Source organism: Abramis brama (genome assembly GCF_963993115.1).
Source record: "Abramis brama genome assembly, chromosome: 2".
Taxonomy (NCBI): domain Eukaryota; kingdom Metazoa; phylum Chordata; class Actinopteri; order Cypriniformes; family Leuciscidae; genus Abramis; species Abramis brama.
The window spans coordinates 369910-392600 of record NC_139964.1 but is presented as its reverse complement, the minus strand read 5'-3'; the positions used below and the strand labels follow the sequence as shown (position 1 = coordinate 392600).

The 22691-nt window shown below is 41.3% G+C and overlaps 1 protein-coding gene across 1 annotated transcript in view; it reads left to right on the top strand.

Moving 5' to 3' along the window:
* The window catches only part of LOC311077479 (uncharacterized protein), a 79161-nt gene extending 57617 nt beyond the window's left edge, over positions 1 to 21544 (top strand). Inside the window, exons 7-9 of the mRNA XM_084106009.1 lie at positions 12836 to 12978; positions 16363 to 16409; positions 16514 to 21544. Coding sequence (XP_083962135.1) covers positions 12836 to 12978; positions 16363 to 16409; positions 16514 to 17085 — 762 coding nt within the window. The 3' untranslated portion in view covers positions 17086 to 21544. The remainder of the gene's footprint in view (positions 1 to 12835; positions 12979 to 16362; positions 16410 to 16513) is intronic.
* The last annotated feature ends 1147 nt before the right edge of the window (positions 21545 to 22691 follow it).

Sequence of the window (22691 nt, the reverse complement as noted above, 5' to 3'; positions counted from 1 at the left end):
TCTTCTCTAAGCCACACCATCTTCCTAGGTTTTCTACCCCGATAGCCCCACTCACCTGTTGGCCCTATCCTAAACCCTAGCAGTGGTAATAGCTTAGGTCTCTTTATCCTCTTGAACACGTACTGTGTTACTATTCTGTTTATTTAATTTCAGACCTAGTCATCACTAGTGTTTTGTTTGACCTCAGTCTTTTCTATCCTTTGTTCTGTCATGATTTGTTTCTTTCATTTTACCTAGAGACAAGTAACCTGTGAGAGCCACCAAGGAAGCTAAATAATAGGGCGACAGACCAAGCAGCCGGTGTCATCACGTGACCCGCGAGGCTACTGCCTGTCAAATCTTTAGTTCGGGTCCTTCGACCCAAGTCAATTGGCTCCGCTAACTGTCTAACTGTGCATCAGTTAGCCCAAAATTCTCAAAAACGGCATAGCCTGTATGAGTATAGCTCATTAACCTTAGAACGAACTTGCATTGGTCTCTTTGTGTGTGTGCTGTGTTTCTCTCGCCTACAGCGAAGCCAATATGTCCCGTGCATCCAGTCCCGTGGTCCGTCGGGAGCACTTAGCCAAGGACGCCAGTGACCTGCAGCATCTGAGCCAAACGCAACTGGACACCGAGCTAGACGAACTGAAAACACACGATCCTACCCGAAGCTACAACTACAAAGACGGGGCCCGGATCGTCAGCAGCGTCACCCACAACGTCGTCGCCCAGGCGAGGCTCAGCGAACGGCGCAACATCGACCTGGAGCAGCAAGCCACAACGCTTAAGCTTCAAGCGGAGGAGGCCCGGAAGGACCAGGCCCGAACCCAAAGTCGCCTTGATCAGCTCCTCCTCGAAACCCAGTACCAGCGCGAGAAAGAGGACGCCACAGATCCAGAGCTACAGAAAGAAGTAGAAAGACTTCGAAATGCCCTGCAAGATCTGCGCCTCGACACAGACCAAAGAGAACAGTTGGAGAGAGAAACCAGAAAAGAACTCGACGAAAAACTCCAACAAAGTGACGCTCTCCTAGAGAGAGCCGAGACTGAACGAAAAGAAGCAGAAGCAAAAGCCAGGGCCTGCGAAAAACATTTGCAAAAGGCCCGAGCTAAAATCGGCGAGCTTACTCTGCAGAGAGACGAGCTCCAAGATGAACTTGACACTGTTCATGCAGAACTGAGACATTCTTACAGACTGCAGAGTGGCTGGAACGGAGAAACACACATCACAGAGTTTCTCCCGGCCAGCCACCCCATCCCTTTCAGCCAAGAAACCAGAGCTGAAAAGGGAGATGTGAGCCCACGGCTCAAGATATCACCAGCCAGCTTTCAAGAACACCTGTCAGGAGCAAAAGGGGGAGGACCCCTTCAGACAACCCATGCCACTAACCACGGCACGACCCCCCGAGAACTTGACAAGCTAGCTCGAAACATTCCTATGTTCGATCCAGATTCTGCAGGAGGTCGTGACCTTCATGCTTATTTAAGAGACATTGACTTTCACGTGCAAACTGTCGCCAACATGACAGCTTGGGACAATTTGTATCTGTTAAGAATAACGGCTAGCAGTGTTGTTCGTAGCTTCCTAGACCGCCAACCTCAGACTGTCAAAGCAGACTACCAACAGTTAAAACAAGCTTTGATCCGTGAATTCTCTGATCCAGAATCAGACGAAGGGTTTTTCAATGCTATGGACCTCAAACAGAGCCGGCGTGAACACCCCCAGATCTACTACAACCGACTCCGACAAGCCTTTTTCGGAGCCCGGAATGAGCCCGGGATGGAACAGGACATCAACTTTAAAACTCTGTTCCTCAGAAACCTACATCCTACTTTAAGTTACCATTTGGGCGTGGCCGCGTGCCCACGTAGCATGTCTACACAACAGCTGCGTGACTTAGCCCATAAAGCTTACACCAAGCAAAAGACTATTTCTGAAAAGACTGTAAAAACCCCCACAATCTACTCTGTCTCTGAGCACTGTTCACGCCACGCCAGCAGCAGAGGGCAACACAATCGCGGTGGCGCTCGTCCAAAGCACCAGAGCGAGCGCTCTGAAAGATTCTGGGAAGCCGGCCGGCGACCCAAGAAGAACCGATCTCTACCGTCCAGGACAACAAGCCCCGACAGAGAGTGGAACCACTCTCGACACGACACTGGTAAGCTCAAGCCTGAGCTCACATCAGATAACCACAGTGCAGCCACGTCTGAGACAGCAGAGATCCCAAGGGTGCTGAAAGAGCTTCTTCACCAGACACGTCGCAAGAAAGACAAGAAGGACGAGCCAGACATCTTATGCCTAAGCATAAGACCTGAAAACAAACCGTCTGACCGCCATCTGACTGAGCCAAGCACCTCGAACACTGCTCATCATCCACAGCCCACAGAGCTAACTGTCACATCACAAGGTGACAGCATCACCCAAGCTTCACAGCTGACAGCTGTACACCATGAACGAAACAGCACACTTCCTCAAACCAGGTACCACAATCACAAGGTACCAGGAAATGCTGTTTCGGCTAACTGCCTCCGCAGCAAGCTACACGAGACCGGTCCTAACCACCCAACGACCGTTACACCTGCCCCGATGCCAATGTTCCTGGGCAACCTGATCAAAAAGGGGGTGGCCCAAAAACTCTACCTGAACATCACGTTGGAAAAGGAAGTGAGCATGGAAGCCCTGATAGACACCGGATCAGACATTACGGTGATCTCAAATCAACTTTTCAAAAGACTCCAACTTGAAGCTAAGAGACATGATCGAACTCTTACACCTCAAACTTGTGAACTGAACGTACAGTCATACAGTCAACATGACATCCGGCTCGAACAGGTAGCTCACATTCACCTGACAATTGGTCCTTTGAGTCTACTCCATCCAGTGTTCATCTCAAAAATGGACACTTTTCCGTTCCTCATTGGCAGAGACCTTCTAGATCGTTTTGAACCGGTACTGGACTTGAAACAGCTCAAGATCTGGGCTCAAGTACGAGAACTTTGCCCCCTCCAGTCACAGCTAGACGGTCAGGTCACAAAGGTCACAGAGTTCATGGGAACTCCCACAGCCAGCCAGGAAGACACAGACTCAGCCCCAACTGAAGGTTCGAACCCGCTACCCTGCACCTTACAGCCCACCAAAGACTTTGACACCTGCTGCTTCAAGGTCATGACTCACCTGCAGCGACATGACCTCACTCAAGCCATCGCCAAGCCTGGCGCACTAAACAACAAGCTGTGGTCACTTTCAACCCACCCACCCACCCTAAAGAAAGTGAAGATTACACACAGCATAAGACCTTTACGAGCTCAACTACCTACCTCAAAGCTGCTTACGCTAGCTCCGCTATTTGAAAAAACAACCATAATGGACATGCGGGCTTCCGTCACCTACATAAAGACTTTCCTTATCCACCCTCACACGCCGTCTGACCTCACTGACAACCAGTGCCTCAGACCAGTGCATGACACAACGCACATGCTGCGCGTACAGAACAACATTATGAGTTGTGCACCGATTGACATCACTATGCCAAGGCTTGTAATGCCACGGCACACAAAGGGGGGTAAACTGCTAATGTTCGTCTATAACGCATCATGTGCTACACACAGCAACACCAGAGCCACTGACGAGACACTGAAGCAAGCGACAAGCCGACAGCAAGATGTGGCAAAACATGGGCCAAGGCGAACTAAACCCAGTCGCCGCCCACGAAGTAAAAAGACTGCCCTGTTCAATCAAAGACAACCCTTGCTGGCTTCTTCCCCCCCTTTCTCTCTCTCTCTCCCTGTTGTCTGTACCAGGTTGCTGCTTTGGTTCGCCATGCTGTACTGTCAGCCAACCAGAGGACAGCTGCCACTGAGAGAACAACTGAGACTCCAGATCACCGACGGCAGGACCTACCCCCAGCAAGTGCATGTTCGACTCATCCAGCCCTGCCCGGTCTACAGAGCACACTACCCCAGCTCCGTAGCCCAATACATCTGGACAAGTGTCCAACGGACAGAGGACTCCCTCTCTCACGCCGAGGCCAAGGTCGAACACATGTTCAACCAACTTGAGAAAGTGACTGTTGCACAATCGGGACTCCTAAGCACCAACCACCACTCCAGCCAGCTCCTGGGAGTGTTGCTCCGAGTCGTAGCGGCCACCAGAACTCTGTTTAACATTGGTACGTCCAGTGTAAATGCAGCAAACCAGACCGCAAACTCCATGAAGCCGCTGTTTACTGTCTTACAGAGTGACTTTGTCCAGACTCAGCTGGTTACAGCGCTAACGACAGACATGCTGTGGGAGGTTAACTCCTCCAATGACAGCCTAGCCACAGGTGTAATCCCACCGTACCTGATACTAAGCCTGATGCTAACTGTGCTGGCTTCCACCATCACCACGCCAGCTGACACTCTACAAAAACACCTGGCCTACTCTCTGGGTAGCGCCATCTCACTCTGCGTCGATCCCGAGCAGAGAGGAGTGGGTTTTCTCCTAAATCTGCCTATCATCGAGTCAAGCCGAGTCTACAGACTTACAGACATTGTCAAGGTCAGGTTCTGGAAAAACAACACCCACATCAAGATAAGCCCTCCAGACGTGGTGGCCTACCACGACAGCGACACACAACTGTACTCAGCTCCAAACCTGCACCTGTGTACAATGACCAAAGACATTCATTATCTCTGCCTTAGCAAACCCTTACTCAGAGACAACGCTGAAGAAATCTACGGGTTGCACCCCCTGGTCAGCAAAGTTACCAACACACAAGCGGAGATTGCAAGTGAAAGGTGGCGTGCTAACACACCTGTGCACACCGCCACTGTCACTCACGACCAGCATGACACAACCAGCCGTGTCAACATGCTCAACCAGAAAATGGGACTTCAAGTACTGAAAGGTGTCATCCTACACCTTGATGGCCTGACAGGGTACCAGCTTCCGAGCAAAGAGTACCAGACAGCACTGAAACTCCCATCCTCCAAGAACTTCAACTTCACCTTAAATCCAGGACTGGAACTCTGGATTGAGAAAAGGGGGTCCCAACTCACTGACCCTGCTCCTGTCAACACAGCCCTCCGAGCACTGTCTCGACGACCTGTTCTGAACACTTCATCTGCGGTCCAAGCCGGGACCGCCGCCGACATTGGGCTGTGCACCTTTGCAGGTAATCAGCCACACCCTAACACTAGGTTGGTCTCCATCCTGTACAGAAGACTCAACGAGATGCGATACAGCCAAGCTCACGAAAGCTGTGTCCAAAGGTTTCAGATGGAATCCCCGGAAAGGGGGTGCCAAGTCAGAGACCACGCCGAACCTCATCGAGCTGAACCCTCAGCTCCAAGAACCACCTGCCTTCCGACCATCATGATCCACCTGCTACATGACCATCATGATTCACCGCCATGTGACCATTGTGATGATTGTCGTCCGATGATGTCCACACAGGGACTTCATCGGACGAAAAGGGGGAATGTAGCCACATTGGCTATGAATCATGGCTCATTGAATCAGAACACAAACGCACATTCCTTCTTGCTGTCCCACTCTGAACCCCCGAAGGTAAATCAGTTGTGTTAGCTCCAGTTAGTCTGGAGCAAATGGACTTTTACGACATTAATTGCCCCTCAGAGATACTCCAGAAAACCTGGAAACAACATTCCTTATTCCCTGTGGGGAGCTTCCAAAAGGACCCACAAAGAGATAACGAAACCTTACACACACACACACACACACACACACACACACACACACACACACACACACACACACACACACAAACATCCTCTGTGTGATATTCAGGATAGAAAAATAGTTTTAATGTATGTAACTCAGATTTGGGTTTGACCTTCCTGTATGCATGTTTTATTAATTTGTTTGATCATATAATTATGATTTTCTAGTGTGAGCTCTGAAATGTATTTGTGAAGAATGTTTCTCCAGGGGAATTGCCTTCCCCCCACCCACTGTGTTTTATTGCCTAATGGAATGTCCCGCAACAGAGATTTTAGGAGTAGAGCAGAGTTAGTGTTAATCTTTAACCCTACGTAAATCCTACATTTTCTATATGTATAACCATTGAAGAAATGTGTAAACCTGAATGTAATTTCTTCTTTTCCACGATTGTTCTTCTCTGTGATGGGTTTTTGTATTCTTGTAAACCTTAAAGGAATAATGTTTCAGATGTGCACACTGTTGCGAATTCATAGGTATATGTCATGTGGTCTTTTTAAAAGTCCAATTTTCATTCCCACTTGTAAATGCACATCACATTTTAGGTTAGTCTTATTCACAGTTTGTTAATCGAACTTTTAATACTTATCTTACAGAGTAAAAAGGTACTTCTAGGCCGTAGCTTTTAAACATACCAAATTTGGTCTTGAATTGAACCTCCATATACCCATAGGAAAGATATGGATACCAAATTATGATAAAATGCATTTTACTGCAGTTATAATTGTTTAACGTAGAAATGGCATGATCCTAAGACTGCCATAAAACATGCAAATCAAACTCATAGTGAGACAAAGAACTTTTCTCCCGCCTGGAATTTCGCGTTCCAATTGGCTCAAGCCCAGGGAGGAGTTAAATTCTTGTGCCCTAGAAAAGCGGTTACACTCCGCGTTCCGCAGAGAGTTCTGTTCTGTATTTCCTTTCGTCTTGTTTTGTTCCTGCACTTTCACGAACCCGCCTCGTCAGCGAGAAGACCTTATGGCTCCCTTTGGGAGCGTTTTTTTGATTTTCTTTAAGTCTTTTCTTTATTTTCGTCTTCGGACTCCACGAAGCAAACGCAGCAGACAATTTCAACTCAAAGAGAAAGACTTTTTCGAAAACCCCGCTACCGCGCTCACCAGAAGACACGAGAGCGCGAGCCCTGCTTTCTTAAAGAAACACACGCACGCTGGTCTTAGGACACACGCATGAACTCTGCGTTCTTCAGCAACAAAGAGAACCATTTTGCAAGATAAGTTTATTGAACTTTTAATGTGATTTGATTCCTTGCTGTCTCTCAAAAGGTTACATTTCCTGTGATTTTGCGATGCAGAGATCATCTCGGTGATCTCTCTCATCCTGAACCTTAGTTTCACTTTCTCCCTTTCATCCTCTCCCTCTCTCATCTGTTATCCGTTTGGTCTTGTAATGTTTTCATCCGTATGTTTCTGTTGTAAATATGTATTTACTCTGTGTATACTCGTAGTTTCGATGTAGTATTAGTCTAATTATTAAATTCCATATGTCCTTGACTGACTCTGTTTTAATTGCCCATGTTACTTAGTCCCTGAAATGTTCGATCTTAGCTATATGCTTTATCTTGGTACGATTTAAGTAAGCTAATTTTACAAACATAGAAAGTTGTCTTTTCAAGGCCTGGAAAAGATACTCTTTCTCGTGTTTGTAAGAAGGATAATTTTCCTTGAGAATTAAGTTAATCTCAATGTTTGCTGGACAAACAGATTGTTTGATAACTAGATTAATTCCATTAAAGTTATCCCATTACTTCGAGCTGAAATAAGACTATTTGATGTATTAATGACGAACCATAACCCGTTATGGTAATCATTCATATATCAATCTAGTTCAGCTGCGATAAATTAATTTAACTGTAACATACAAAATATTAATCATATTCATGATTAATTATTAAAATTCCCTATAGATCATTTGAGCTAATATTAATATTAATGTACAACCCATTGTTGCTACAATGAACAATATGAAAATTAATTACATTACCATAATATAAATTCTCAACATAATGTAACAATAGTCATGTTTCCATCAAGCTGTTTTTATGCATAAATTTAAAATCTGCATAAAAACATCAGGATGGAAACCCTGCAAATTCATAGGTGGAGGTGGAAAAGCTATAAGGTATGGCTAAAATTTAAATGTGTTTAGGGTAAATGGAAACAGATTGAGTGAAAAAAATTGGTGACACAGAAATCAGCTGATTTAAATGTGAACGTGCTCTCATAATAAACATCTGGCTGAATAAGACCTCTATCTGTCGTACTGACCCTCACTCTTGCCATATTCTGTTGGTATAATATGACATAAACATGTTTTAATAAATGCTGCAACACAGTGAAAGTCACCACATTAGCAGCGCGACAAAAGAAACACTTTTTTTCACTATAGCGGGACAAAAGTAACAAGTGTTACTTTCGTCCCGACAGGAACTCCTGACATTTAAACCCGATTTACTTTTATTCTGAAAAACTCTGACAAGGCACACTTCAGGATGTGTTACAGCACTTAATAACCTGTAGATTGATCATTACTGTGTGACATGAAACGAAAAACTAAACTTGTAATTAGAAAAAAAAGTACCGCTTCAGTAATTTACTTATTGAATTCGAAAACTGCTTACCGGACCTAACAGCGGGAAATGATGATGAAATCACGTGATATTTGGCAGCTCCGTCAATGGTTGCGTACTAAACGTGCAGTCATAGGTTGAAATGCTCATATAGTCAGGGCTCTGAGAAAATCGCTTTGTTACTTTCGTCCCGCGTTACTTTCGTCCCGGTTCTCCCCTACTACTAATTATCTACTAATTAAGGTTCAAGAAAAATAACTAAGAAGTAACTACTAATGAACAGTCATACAAAACTAACCTCAGATTAGTTTTTATATTTTATATACAGTACTGTGTGTGTGTGTGTGTCTCTGTTTTCCTCAGTATAGAATGCCATTGAGTAAATTCATGTTTGAGGCAATGACTGATGGAAACTGAAAATATAGGGAACTTATTAGTAATTCATAAATAATGATCAAATAATTCTGCAGGAATTACTTAGAACCTGGAACAGTATTCTAAAGTGAGAATATAGGGAATTCATTATTAATTAATAAATAATTATCAAATAATTATCCAGGAATTAGGCTACTTATAACCTGAAACAGTATTCTAAAGTGAACATATAAGGAAATTAATTGGTAATTAACAAATAATTATTAGATAATTCTTCAGGAATTACTTGGAACCTGGAACAGTATTCTAAAGTGAGAATATAGGTAACTCATTAGTAATTAATACATAATTATCAAATAATTATCCAGGAATTAGGCTACTTATAACCTGAAACAGTATTCTAAAGTGAACAAATAAGGAAATTAATTGGTAATTAACAAATAATTATTAGATAATTCTTCAGGAATTACTTGGAACCTGGAACAGTATTCTAAAGTGAGAATATAGGGAACTCATTAGTAATTAATACAGAATTACCACATACTTCTGACTCAAATCAAACTTACTGTAAAAAACACATTATTAACGGTATTATCTAAACCTTTGTAAAATAGATAAGTTAACATACATTATGATACATTTTGCTAATTAAATAAAAAGTTTGCTTATTTGCAGATCAATATATAGCCTAGTAAATGTCTGCACTTATATTTCTTATTAGTGCTGAAGAATGACTAAAACCAGAAAATAAAATAAAAAACATTGATCAGTGCTTTTTACTTTTCAAGTAATTACCTTTGTACTTTTACTAAGGTAATTTTGAAAATGAATAGGCCAATAGTTTATCATTTTACTGGAGTAATATTTTATTGGGTTATCTGTACTTTTACTCAAGTACTTGATTTGTGTACTTCATCCACCACTCCACTGCTAAAATAAAACGCTTTATTGTAGTAACCACTGTATATGACTGTTCATTAGTAGTTACTTCTTAGTTATTTTTTTTGCACATTGATTAATAGATAATTAATAATAGTTCTTCAAGAGTTATGACATAATTCATTAGTTATTGATTAACTAACTGAAACTTAACACAATCATACAATTCTATTACATACTAATTAGTTAACACATCTTCCTTAGTAGTTAACAGTAGTGATTTAAGTGTTAATAAATAATTATCTATTAGTTCCTCAATAATTCCTTATTAGTTATGCAGTAAGTAAGATACAGTATTCTAAAGTGTTACCGAAATCTCTTCTAACATAAATTCTATCTAGACAAAGCAATACCATGTCTGCAAAAGTTTCCTGTTATTAGCTGCTGATCTTATTCGCACCTTTTGCCTATCTCTATTTTCTATCAAAGCTGCACACATACTTTTCACACTTAAAAGTATACAGTAGGTCACTTTGACATTTTGTTGTCTGCAAACTTATATGATCATATTTCTTTAAATGCTTATGAGTAAAAATAAATGTTCAACGTTAACACAACGTTAATCTATCTATCTATCTATCTATCTATCTATCTATCTATCTATCTATCTATCTATCTATCTATCTATCTATCTATCTATCGTAATAATGTATGATTTGCAAAAATGAAAACTGCTGCTTCTGTGTAGATGAGAGAGTGTATGCGCGTTGTGCACACGCTACATTGATTATGGCCAAGCATGCGCCCTTAAAATAGCATATGAATAACATGCCCAACGCGCCACTGACTTTAACCCTCTGGAGTCTGGGCTGTTTTTGGGGCCCTTGAGATGTTCTGACATGCCCTGACATTTGTGCTTTTTTCAGTTGCTTATAAACATATTAATGGCAAAGGTGTAAATTCACTCTATAAAGCACAAACAGGGCTACAATAATATGTGAGCCACGTGAATGTACATGCATGTTTATGCATGGATATTGAAAAAACTAAAAACTAAAATTTCTGAAATAAGGCCTCAAAACACATAGTAAATATGTGTCAATAAGACTTTTGACTAATAGATGTCCTCGCCTAGAATTTTTTCTTCAAAATTATGTGAAAATAGTCTTGCTTTATTGTTCACATAAAACCATACATTGATTTAAATTGATGTAAAACAGGTTTTGCTTGGAAAGCCAATATGCGAGGGGGCGTGAACGAGGAGTGGTTTACACCTGAAATTAAAATGTCCCATCCCACTCTGCATAATTAGCCATTCACACAGGTGTGAAACTGGCTGAGCCACAATGCAAGGACAAAAGATATATTTAGAAGAATACTTATATTGACCATTTAAGATTTTGCTTACATCTATCTTGTAAATATGTTTTGCTATTTTATTAAAAAGGTTACAATTACAACAATAATTACAATTTCAACAATATTTCAAGTGTACTCTTTCTTTGTAAAAAAAAAAAAAAAGATTATAGGCCTACATTTTATCTATGTATTCATTACAGCTAACATCTTAGTTGATGACTTTATTTTTGACAAAAATATTAGGCTATTTTATATATAGAAATTGCTAAACAAAAGCTTATTTGACGAGGCAGTATATTCTACAGTAAAAACTGTACCCAAATATACTAAACAAAATGTTGTCTTTCATATTTCGCCTGACTGTAACGTTGTTTTCATGAAATATTAGGGCATATAAATGTTAATTTGCAGTTTACGTTGCTTATACAAATAGCCTACATTTTATTTCAACATATTTCAGTTGATTTTTACCCATCTCAGTATAGCAATACGGTTTGCTAAAAAAATCATCATTCGTTGACGATAGGCTTTTGACTCGCGATCTTTGCAGTAGGCTAGTGAACGCACCGGATAAATGCACATTTATTAGGCTATAGTTTTTTTGTTTTGGATGGTTTTGTTTAGAAACAGCTTTCTGTAAATATATTTCACATTTTTTAGACATGTGAGGCGAGTAGGCTCATGATTCATGATGATCTCCAGTTCAAACACCTTATGTTTTGATTGCTAGCCCATATTTACTTTAAATCCAGGAAATTTGTTAATGAAAATATGATTAAAATTAAGATACAATTGATACAAAACGTAATTCGTTTTAAAGAAAGAATTTGTACTTTCTGTTTTGAGGTCTCTGTAAAAGTTTTAGAGCGCTCGCGTCCATAATGGAGAACTGTCACGTAATATTGTTTTTTTGCCAGCTGTGGTAAACAGCGCGCATCTATGCCGTTCATTCATTCATAAACAGAAACCCGAGAAGGAAAAACTTACTAGTATTCCTCAGCTCGTATTCCTCGTATTCCTCATTATTCCTCACAGCGCTGTGTTGTAAACAAGTAATGTTCTGAATAAACTTGTGTTTTGGTTGTCTCGAGCTGATACAGGGGGCGTTCACAGGATTGCGCGGATTACCTCAGCCATTTGCGTTTGAATAGCACGCGCTCTCCGTGGGCGGAGTCACATTACATTTGAATTAGCTCTAATGAGGTCGACTGGAATCGCTCTCTTTTAATACAGATTTCACAAGATGAGAATATTTGTTTTTTATATAAATTACTTCATTAAAAAGAAGAGAATTCAAGGTTCATGCCTGTGTGTCTGAATGCCTGTTTGACTGAGTATTCGCTGAGTTATTGTTCATTTTCGGACGCGTTTCAGAATGGACTACACTGGCAGATAGAAGGCAGAACTCGCTTCACGTTTATTTTTCTTTATTTGGCAAAAAGCTCAACACTTTGTTTTTATTGTGAGTATACACAAAAATAATACACATTTAACAGAATCGATTGATGTATGAAACTTGCTTGTAATATCAAAGTCCACAGAGCAAAATTAATTTCTTTTGAACTGAACTGAAAAAAAGCGAGCTGGTATCGCCGGCGATACCGCCGACCTCAGGGGGTTAAACTATTTTTTCCTGGTTAGTGGCGCAATTGTTTTCTAAACCTGCAAAATAGCATGAAGGAACGTTTGCGCCGGGACACGCCTCCTTTTTTGAGCTGAACCGCCCAGGGAGCGCAAGTTCATTCCCTAGTTTAGCGACGTGCTTCTGTGGAGGGAAAAGCGCGCTTTGCGCGGGTGCAAAATAGGAATGATACATGAGTCGGTGTACAAAGTCAATTGCGCTGGGTGCAAGATAGGGCCCAAGTTCTTCTTCTGTAGTCAGACTTACAGTCAGAGAGTCGTTGTCCCTGTGTTTGTTCTGCTTTATTCCAGATGACCCACGTCTTTAAGGATTATGGCCCTGGTGTTCGGTTTATCCGCTTCACTCACGGTGGGAAGGATATAAAGTTCTGGAAAGGCTGGTATGGGATACGGGTCACTAACAGTAGTGTGGAGATCTGGCAACCTGCAGAGAGGTAGCGTTTTCCAGCATGATATTTTACATTCCTAAGTTTAACAGGCACAAAACTGATCTTCAAATGAGGAATTCTAATGATGCAATATGCCTGAAGGAGAAAAAAAACATGTGTAGCATTACAAAGCTCTCCTGTAAATGTATTTTGTCATGATAAATGTTGAGTGTTACGCTGTTAAAAGGAATGATCTTAGTCAGAGACTGTAAGTTCAGCCTTAGTCATGCACTGCTCACTCACATCTCACGTCCCTGGCAAGAAGCTTTTCCCAGGCTAGATTTTCTCCCCAGGGTAAAAATATCCCTAAAACATAAAGCAAAACATGCATATAACATTGCCAGAAAACCTCCTACAACACACCATCTCATCAAACAAATACAGGTTTCAGAGTCAGGTATTTCAAAACGGCTCAATAGCGCCACCTACAAACTTTGACCGAAGCGCCCCTCGTGCTACGTTTCGCGTACATGCACGACATTCGGTAGGCACATGTGACATCCCAGTACCTATGAAAAAGCCTCTTGCAGCCCTCCCCTAAACCCCACAGGAAGTCAGCCATTTTCAATTTCCTCTGCACTTTTTGTGCAGTTTTTCCATTTCTCCTAAGCCTAACCCTAATGTTTTTCAATATTTAAAGGGCACCTATTATGACTCTTTTCACAAGATGTAAAATAAGTCTCTGATGTCCTCAGAGTGTGTATGTGAAGTTTAAGCTCAAAATACCCAACAGATAATTTTTTACAGCATGTTTAAATTGTCATTTTTGGGGCTCAGAAAAACACACCGTTTTAGTGTGTATCCCTTTAAATGCTAATGAGCTGCTGCTGTCCGCACAGGGGGCGGAGCCTCACGAGCTCGCGCTCAGAGCCAGGACAATCTAATCTGATAATATCAAAACAGAAATTCTCAGTAACGCTGTTCGTTTCGACCAGGAGTCGGACAATAATGCCCACAGAGCCAGAGAATATATGCTGTATGGAGATAGAACAGGTATCGTTTAGTTTAATTACAGTTATAACTAATTTGTCATCTGCTTTTATCCACTATTAATACAAGCCTGCTGAAGCAGACCCCGTCCGAATGATGACCAAAATATACTGATGAGTTTAATGAAGTTTACTGTACATCACACAAAAGATGAAGCGTTAGTTTTCTTCCAGAAAAGAGCTGAATAAACACAGTATAAGAAGTGCGCATTAAAGTCTTATCCATAAACTCTCTCTCTCTCTCTCCCTTTCATTGTCATCAACACACACAGCGAAGTACACAAAACACTTGTTACAACTAACAGTAAAGAAATATATACACACCTTTTCAGTGGGTGCTTAAAAAACTGGTAAACTTTATATCCGTAAAGCCGGTCGCACACCGTCTAGGACAACTCTTACCTGAAAATCCGATAACATCAGCAATTTTCTGATTTCTGTAAATAAATATAAAACTAAATATATATTGCAGCACAGGGTGAAGTTCGTATACATTAACTACGATTTGAGACACATAAATGTAAATTTAATATAAAACTATGTAAATGGCGCTGTGTGGCACGGCAGGGTTTTGAACACGGTCCTGAGCCGTTGCTGGGCGCCGCGGACAGACGCCGCCGGTGTGTGTACTCTCATAGAGAATAATGTGTTCGAATTTAAAAGACGTGGCGCTGCGCGGCGCGGCGCTGAGCTGCGCGTCCGGTGTGTGACCCCCTTAAAGCGACTCGATGAGCTGTCGTAAAGTGCGCGCTCTCATTTTCATCTCTGCCGTGGTCAGTAACGTTAGGCCTGTCGCTCCGGAGAGTGTAAGCTGGATCACGAACAGTACAGATCCATCCTCGAGTAATAACGGGAGTAAATGAAGACTGCTATGTTCATTCTTACATCCAACAACAACACACCTTTAGAAGACATTCTTGTCTACAGCCGCTCAAGCGTCGGACCAATGGCGGCCTGTGTCCAGCTCACTCAGGGCGGGGCTATGCTCAAACTGCAGTGTCAATCAACAGTCGTGGGCGGGGCTTGTGTCCAGCTCTCTAACTCTATGCTCAAACTGCAGTGTCAGTCAACAGTCGTGGGTGGGGCCTGTGTCCAGCTAACTCAGGGCGGGGCTATGCTCAAACTGCAGTGTCAGTCAACAGTCGTGGGCGGGGCCTGTGTCCAGCTAACTCAGGGCGGGGCTATGCTCAAACTGCAGTGTCAGTCAACAGTCGTGGGCGGGGCCTGTGTCCAGCTAACTCAGGGCGGGGCTATGCTCAAACTGCAGTGTCAGTCAACAGTCGTGGGCGGGGCCTGTGTCCAGCTAACTCAGGGCGGGGCTATGCTCAAACTGCAGTGTCAGTCAACAGTCGTGGGCGGGGCCTGTGTCCAGCTAACTCAGGGCGGGGCTATGCTCAAACTGCAGTGTCAGTCAACAGTCGTGGGCGGGGCCTGTGTCCAGCTAACTCAGGGCGGGGCTATGCTCAAACTGCAGTGTCAGTCAACAGTCGTGGGCGGGGCCTGTGTCCAGCTAACTCAGGGCGGGGCTATGCTCAAACTGCAGTGTCAGTCAACAGTCGTGGGCGGGGCCTGTGTCCAGCTAACTCAGGGCGGGGCTATGCTCAAACTGCAGTGTCAATCAACAGTCGTGGGCGGGGCATGTGCAATTCTACGTCACATTGCATCGATTTTGAGAATAGCTCGTTCTGAGACAGTGCTTATGATTTATGGGTATTTTAAAAAAAGCTCTGTGTGGATTTTCATCATTATAGGGTGGTTGTATCGTATACTTCATTTTGGTGACTTTTTATGCTGTAATTTGTGCTGGATTAGTTTGTCTGCTGGTATCTTAACAAACACACTTTTTGTTGCACTGAGAATATTTCCTACAATGTTGTCCAATTGCTTACCAAGATCATGAACCTTTTTCAGCCTAAACACACACTGTGTGGAGTGCATTTAACCGCTTCATTATTGCACAAACTCACATGACAGACCTATTAAGCTATAACAAAAAAGTAAGTTTTTTTTTAAGGTGTTTTTGTTTCATGTTGTGAAACTTGAAAGTTTTGAAGAAGTCACTCAATTTAAATTAACATTTGTAGGATCACTAACTTCTAAATTTGCGTTCAAAGGGAGGATGATGCGCGCACACACACACACACACACACACACACACACACACTCTTGCGTTCAAAAGGGAGGATGATACACACACACACGCTCTTGCGTTCAAAGGGAGGAGGATGCGCACACACACACACACACACTCTTGCGTTCAAAAGGGAGGATGATACACACACACACACACACAGACACACTCTTGCGTTCAAAGGGAGGATGATACACACACACACACACACACACACACTTTCTTGTGTTTCCTCTAGAAATGAATATGAATCATGTGTGTGTTTTATAGTGTGGATCATTGTGGAGAGTTCAGCATGATAGCAGGATTACACAAATGTAGGTCTACACACACACACACACACACACACACACACACAATCATTCAGTGATTTATTGTTGATTTGTGTCATTTAGTGAAATGTTTCTCTTCTTGTGTTCAGATGCCTGTAATCTCACACTGGATCCAAACACAGCACACACTCAACTCATTCTGTCTGATGAGAACAGGACAGTGACGCGTGTGAAAGAGCGTCAGCCGTATCCTGATCATCCAGAGAGATTTAAGTATGTTCTTCAGGTTCTGTGTGGAGAGAGTCTGACTGGACGCTGTTACTGGGAGGCTGAATGGAGCGGAGATAAAGCTGGTATATCAGTGTCATATAAAGGAATCAGCAGGAAAGGAGAGAGTAAAGACTGTGTGTTTGGATTAAATGACAAATCCTGGAGTCTGTTCTGCTATGATAACAGATTCATTGTCCTTCACAATAATACATTCACGGTTATTCCTGTCGTCTCTTCATCCTCTAAGAGAGCAGGAGTGTATGTGGACGTGTCGGCCGGCACTCTGTCCTTCTACAGCGTCTCTGACACACACACACTCACACACTTACACACACTCATCATCACATTCACTGAACCCCTCTATGCTGGATTTGGGGTTTATGATGATAACTCCTCAGTGTCTCTGTGTGCCATTAAACAACAGACACACAGTTATAAATCCTATTTCTAAGATCCATTAATTAAAGTTTTTCATTAACAACTAGAAGTTAGAAATCTACACACATCATATAAACACATCTATAAAAAAAACTGAGTAATAAAGTTACTTCATATTATATTCATATTATAAACTGATAAACCGATATAAGAAAAGTACATTTGTGATTAATCTAATCATGAAGCTGTTTCTGAATCACTAATGTGATCATCACCTTCATCACCACAACAACCTTTATTAGATTCACTTTACTATCGGCTCTGTTTCATCTCCTCAAAAATATACACCAAAATATATATATTGTTATGGAATATGCAATTATTCTATTATAATTATGCCTTATGTATGCCTTATAGTATATGAAGTACTTATGTGTCGTAGTAAACCACAGTTGTAACTGTATTTAGAAAGTGGTTTATAAAGAAAGACACCAGAAGTTGTTGTTAAACAATTTATTAAGAAAGTGTTATATAATGTAAGACACTTTTAATAATCATTGTAACCATATATTGAGAAAATGGTTTATGAAGAAAAAAATACCACACTGAATGTGAGCATTTATGAAGCATGTGGCAGAGTAGAGAGAAAGATGCATTAGAAAGAGCTTTGCCAAAGACAAATGCAATCATTACCGTCTCTGTGTTGCGGACGAGAGACAGAATGTGTAGAAGAAAAGGTCCAGAAGGCTTTAATGACCAAATCCCAGGGGCTTTCCAGGAGGGGATAACCAATGAACAAGTTCAGGGAGTTTCCAGGAGGGGATTTCTGAGGATGTCAAAGAGTTGATGGACTTTAAAAGGACTGGAGAGATAATGTCCAGTCAGATGCTGATTCACCAAGGACGGCCTCTCCGGTGCCATTGCGCCTCATGCAGTCAAAGCTGGCAAATTATTAGGTTTGGATTTACTTTCAGTTTTATTTTATATATTAGTGCCTTTTATGTAAACTAGTTAACCTGTATTTAATAAAAAATATATATAATCAAAATTAAGAAGCTGGCCTGCCATATGTCTCTGTTTTACAAAAGACTGAGCTGAACTGACCACGGAGAAGTCTTCTGTGATCTAAATATTGTAAGTATGGAAATTCAAATGCTTGTTATTTAGGACAGATTTGACTCACTTTACCTAACCTGAGAATAATCAAAATAAGGTAAAAGGTGTTTAAAATGACACACCATAAAACAATATAAACATCCTTATATTATTAAGAGTATGTTTTTGATAAATGCATATTTTGTGTTATTTGTATTATATCGCAAGATTTTGACTAGTTTTACGTGCAACGTGTAATAATTTGAAGAAGAATAAGGAAGAAGAAAGGGATACAATGAACTAACTAACAATAACTTATAGTCAATGATAATGTTCTGATTAGATGGTATCGTTTTCAAAACACTTGCACTCAAAGGTTGTGTTCTCAGGCCACCAAAACACCATTGTCGTGTAAATGAACGACCAGAACGCATTCAACGTTTTCAGTTGAAAACAGTGCCGTATAAACGGGCCCTAAATTAATAACTAATGATTTTTACAATGGAAATGAATCAACGCTCAACTTACTTAAGCTGGATAGTGTCTTTTAGATCTGCTGTACAATCCGAAACAAACCTAGTTCAAGCCTTCTGACACCTAAAGCGAAACGAGTACAAAAGAGAAACTGGGAGGGCCTAGTGGAGAAAGTGTGAGCTCGGCTGTCTAACTGGAAATGGTTGCTGCCCCAGCTCTCCTACAGGGGGAGGGTACTGGTCTGTAATAACTTGGTTGCATCTTCGTTGTGGCACAAAATGGCAATACTTGACCCTCCGGAAGAGCTGGTGAGAGAAATCCAGCAGCGACTGGTGGAGTTTTTCTGGACAGGACATCATTGGTTGAAGGCGGCAGTTCTATATCTGCCTACACATGAAGGAGGCCAGGGGCTGATCGATGTCACGTCAAGAGTAAAGGCCTTCAGAATCCAGACGGCACAGAGCCTGCTGTGTGGAGAAGAGGTGAGCTGGAGATGCCTGTGCCCTCCTGAGGACAGCGGGAAACATGGCTCTAGACCGACATCTCTTCCTTATGGAAATGAATAAACTGGACCTTTCTGGACTGAGCTCTTTTTATAGATCGATTTCAAGATCATGGACACTTTTTAAGTTTTCACAGAGTGGAAATGGGACATTATGGCTGAAAGAAGAACCGTTACTTTTTGGACATTTGGACATTTCTAAATCAGACACCCTCAGAAAAGCCATGTGGAAGGCTAAAATTGTAAAGATTGGACATTTAATGTAAACAAATGGATAACTGCTGAAAGTTTGGCTTTAAAACTGGGACTAAGATCAATCAGACTGGCACAGAAAGTGTTGAATGAGATTGTAGAGTCTCTGCCACAGGACTATAGACTGGCACGAGAAACCTCTGAAGAGGAGGTGGGCGAACGTGTGTTTCCAGAGCTGAGTGTCTCTGCTGAGACTGGGACATGGCCAGGAAAGGAGGGTTGCTTGCTATCTTTTAAGTCACCTCAGCTGGTTTTGTTTCGAGATGCTGGAAAGAAAGTATTTTATTCTCTGTGTGTTAAAACATTAAAACACTGGAGAGTGTCAAAGAGTCAAAATGGCAGGAGATGTTGGGGCTGGTCGCTCCCCCTAAAGGTAGCTGGCGGTCCGTGCACAAACCAGCCCTTGAGAAGAGATCTGGAGATCTTCAGTGGAGAACTGACACGGGATTATAGATACGGACAGATACAGACAGGCAGGGACAGGTGTCCTTACGTGGAGAGCAGGAAACCATTCTTCATCTGTTTTCAGAATGTGAAAGGCTTCAAACACTTTTTTATAGATTGGAAGAGTGGTGTAATACTTTGGGGGAAGTTTTTACACTGATTTATTTAATTTATGGACCAAAATACTTCCGGGTCGCTGCTCATGTGGTCGACCGTGTGGCTTGTAAAGTAACGTAAATTAAATTTTTTTTTTTTTTTTATCGTATTTGTTTGTTTGTTTGTTTGTTTATATACTGAGTGCATTTATTTTGGATTATATTAAGACAGTCCATGTTATATTGAGAGGATATTGCGGTTTATATATGGTTACACGTGAGTTTCGTGTTGACTGACTGTTGGAACATCGCCTTGCGATCAATATGTATTACAAAAGACTTTTCTGGTCATTGGTCTTTTTACATTTTCTGGAGAACGTTTTTGGTTTGCCAACTGGATATGATCTCCCGGATAATCTGCGACTTGCATATTTAAGAGATCTTCTGCTGCAGCTGCAATTCCACCCTCACCAGGCTATTGTTACAGAAAGGATTCCAGAGGAAATAACACGTAAGAGGTCTACCCGGGATTCTTCTCAAAACAAGAAGGTAACGAGAAGGGGGAAGAAAAAGGGAGGAATACGAGCTAGACTCAAGCGGGAGAAATGTAAACATTGATCGCTCCCATCAGTCATTATGGCCAATGTCCATTCTCTTCGTAACAAAATTGATGAACTGCAAGCTAACGTGAACTATATGCATCAGTATCTGCTTCCATTTTAGCATTTACTGAAACATGGCTAAATAAGAATGATAATGATGACACTTTATGTATAGATGGCTTTGGAACTCCCTTGAGACTTGACCGGGACAGTGAGTCTACGGGTAAACAGCTTGGCGGCGGTGTTTGTTTTTATGTGAATGCACGCTGGTGCTCAACGATTGTTGTAAGGGAGAAGTTGTGCACCCCTGACATTGAACTTTTGGCTGTATCTTTACACCCTTTTTATTTGCCCAAGGAATTTCCACAGCTTTTTTTTATATTGGTTTATATACACCCGAGAGCAAATGCTGCCACAGCCATAGAGCATATTAAGAACACCTTAGGCAGACTGGAACTAATATCTCCAGTAGAGGTGGGCGGATCGATCCTAAAATATCGATACTTCGATACTGACGTGGTATCGAAAAGGATCGATCCTCACATAAAAATATCGATCCAAATGTGTGTTTTTTACCAGTAATTTTTATTAATTTAGCACGCAATTCAGTGCGTAAAATAAGCTTCTAAGTGGAAAAATAAGCGAATGTTAGCGGATAATTGTGTAGGATAGAACTTTTTCTCCTAGTCATCTGGATACAAGACGAAACCAATCAATCACAGAGAGCGTTCGATGCTGGTGCTTCACTGAGCTCACAGGCACGTTTGGGAAACGAAGCCTTGCTTAGATGACAGAGAAACAATCGGGAGTTATTTTGCAATAAACAAAGCAAAAGTGTATATAACGGTTCAAAATGTTGAGGACAGTAAGATTTTTTTTAATGAAATTAATATTTTTATTCAACAAGGATCGATGCATTAAATTGATCAAAAGTGACAGTCAAGGGTTTTTCACTGTTAAAAAAATCTTCTTCATATAAATGCTGTTCTTTCAACTTGGTTCATCAAATAATTCTGCATCATGGTTTCCACAAAAATATGAAACTGTTTTCAACATTGATAATAATAAGAAATGTTTTCTGAGCTGTAAATCAGCATAATAAAATTAATTATCATCATAACTGGAGTAATGATGCCGAAAATTACGCTTTGATCAATTGAATAAATTACAGTTTAGTATGACATAGAAAACAGATAGCCTATGTTAAATTGTAATATTACAGTTTTTACTGTATTTTTGATCAAATAAATGCAGAAGAGAATTAAAAATCTTACAGACCCCAAACTTTTGAACAGTAGGCTAGTGTACAATAGTACTTTTACTATAATTAGGGTAGTTTTGTAAAAGTCACTGACCAATAATTACAGGCGAGTTGAGAGCACAAATCACAAAATATTTAGTAGTCATGAAAACGTTTTCAGATTTAGCATATTAATGATGCATTCACCTCATAAATCATGACACACTGCTCTAGCACAGGAAAGTGCATACAAGTTCAAGTGCATGCTTTTAAAATTAAAAAGTATTGGTATCGATATCGGCGATACTGGCCCTGTATTTACTTGGTATCGGATCGATACCATAATTTGGAGTATCGCCCACCTTCTCCAGATTCTCCCAAATTCATTCTGCGTGATTTTAATCACTGTGAGGTAGAAAAACCCTTGAAAGGTTTCCAACAGTATGTTACATGTACTACTCGTCTGGGGAAAATATTAGATAAATGCTATGGCTCAATTTTAGGTGCATATAGATCTATTGCTCTCCCACCACTTGGCTCTTCTACTCTGTATTTCTTGCACCAGCCTATTTGCCCGTTATTAGGAGGACAGAGAAGGTTGTAAAGGCTTTTAAACAGTGGCCTAATGATAGCATCGATAGATTAAAGGGATGCTTTGAAATAACTGATTGGAATATGCTCATAGTGTTTGAAAAGTGATATTAATGAGCAAGGGGACATAGTGACATCATACATCTCCTTTTGTGTGGATAACATCATTCCCACCCAGACGGTTACCATCTTTCCCAATAATAAGCCCTGGGTAACCAAAGAGAGTTTTTTCACTGGCTCGGAGTATGAAAAAAAAGGAAGTTAACAGAGAGGTTAAACGTGCTATTAAATCTGCTAAACTGAGATATAAGAACAAGATTGAGCAAACATTTACTCAGGGGAACCTCCATACAGCCTGGCAGGGTCTTAAGAATATGGCGGCAG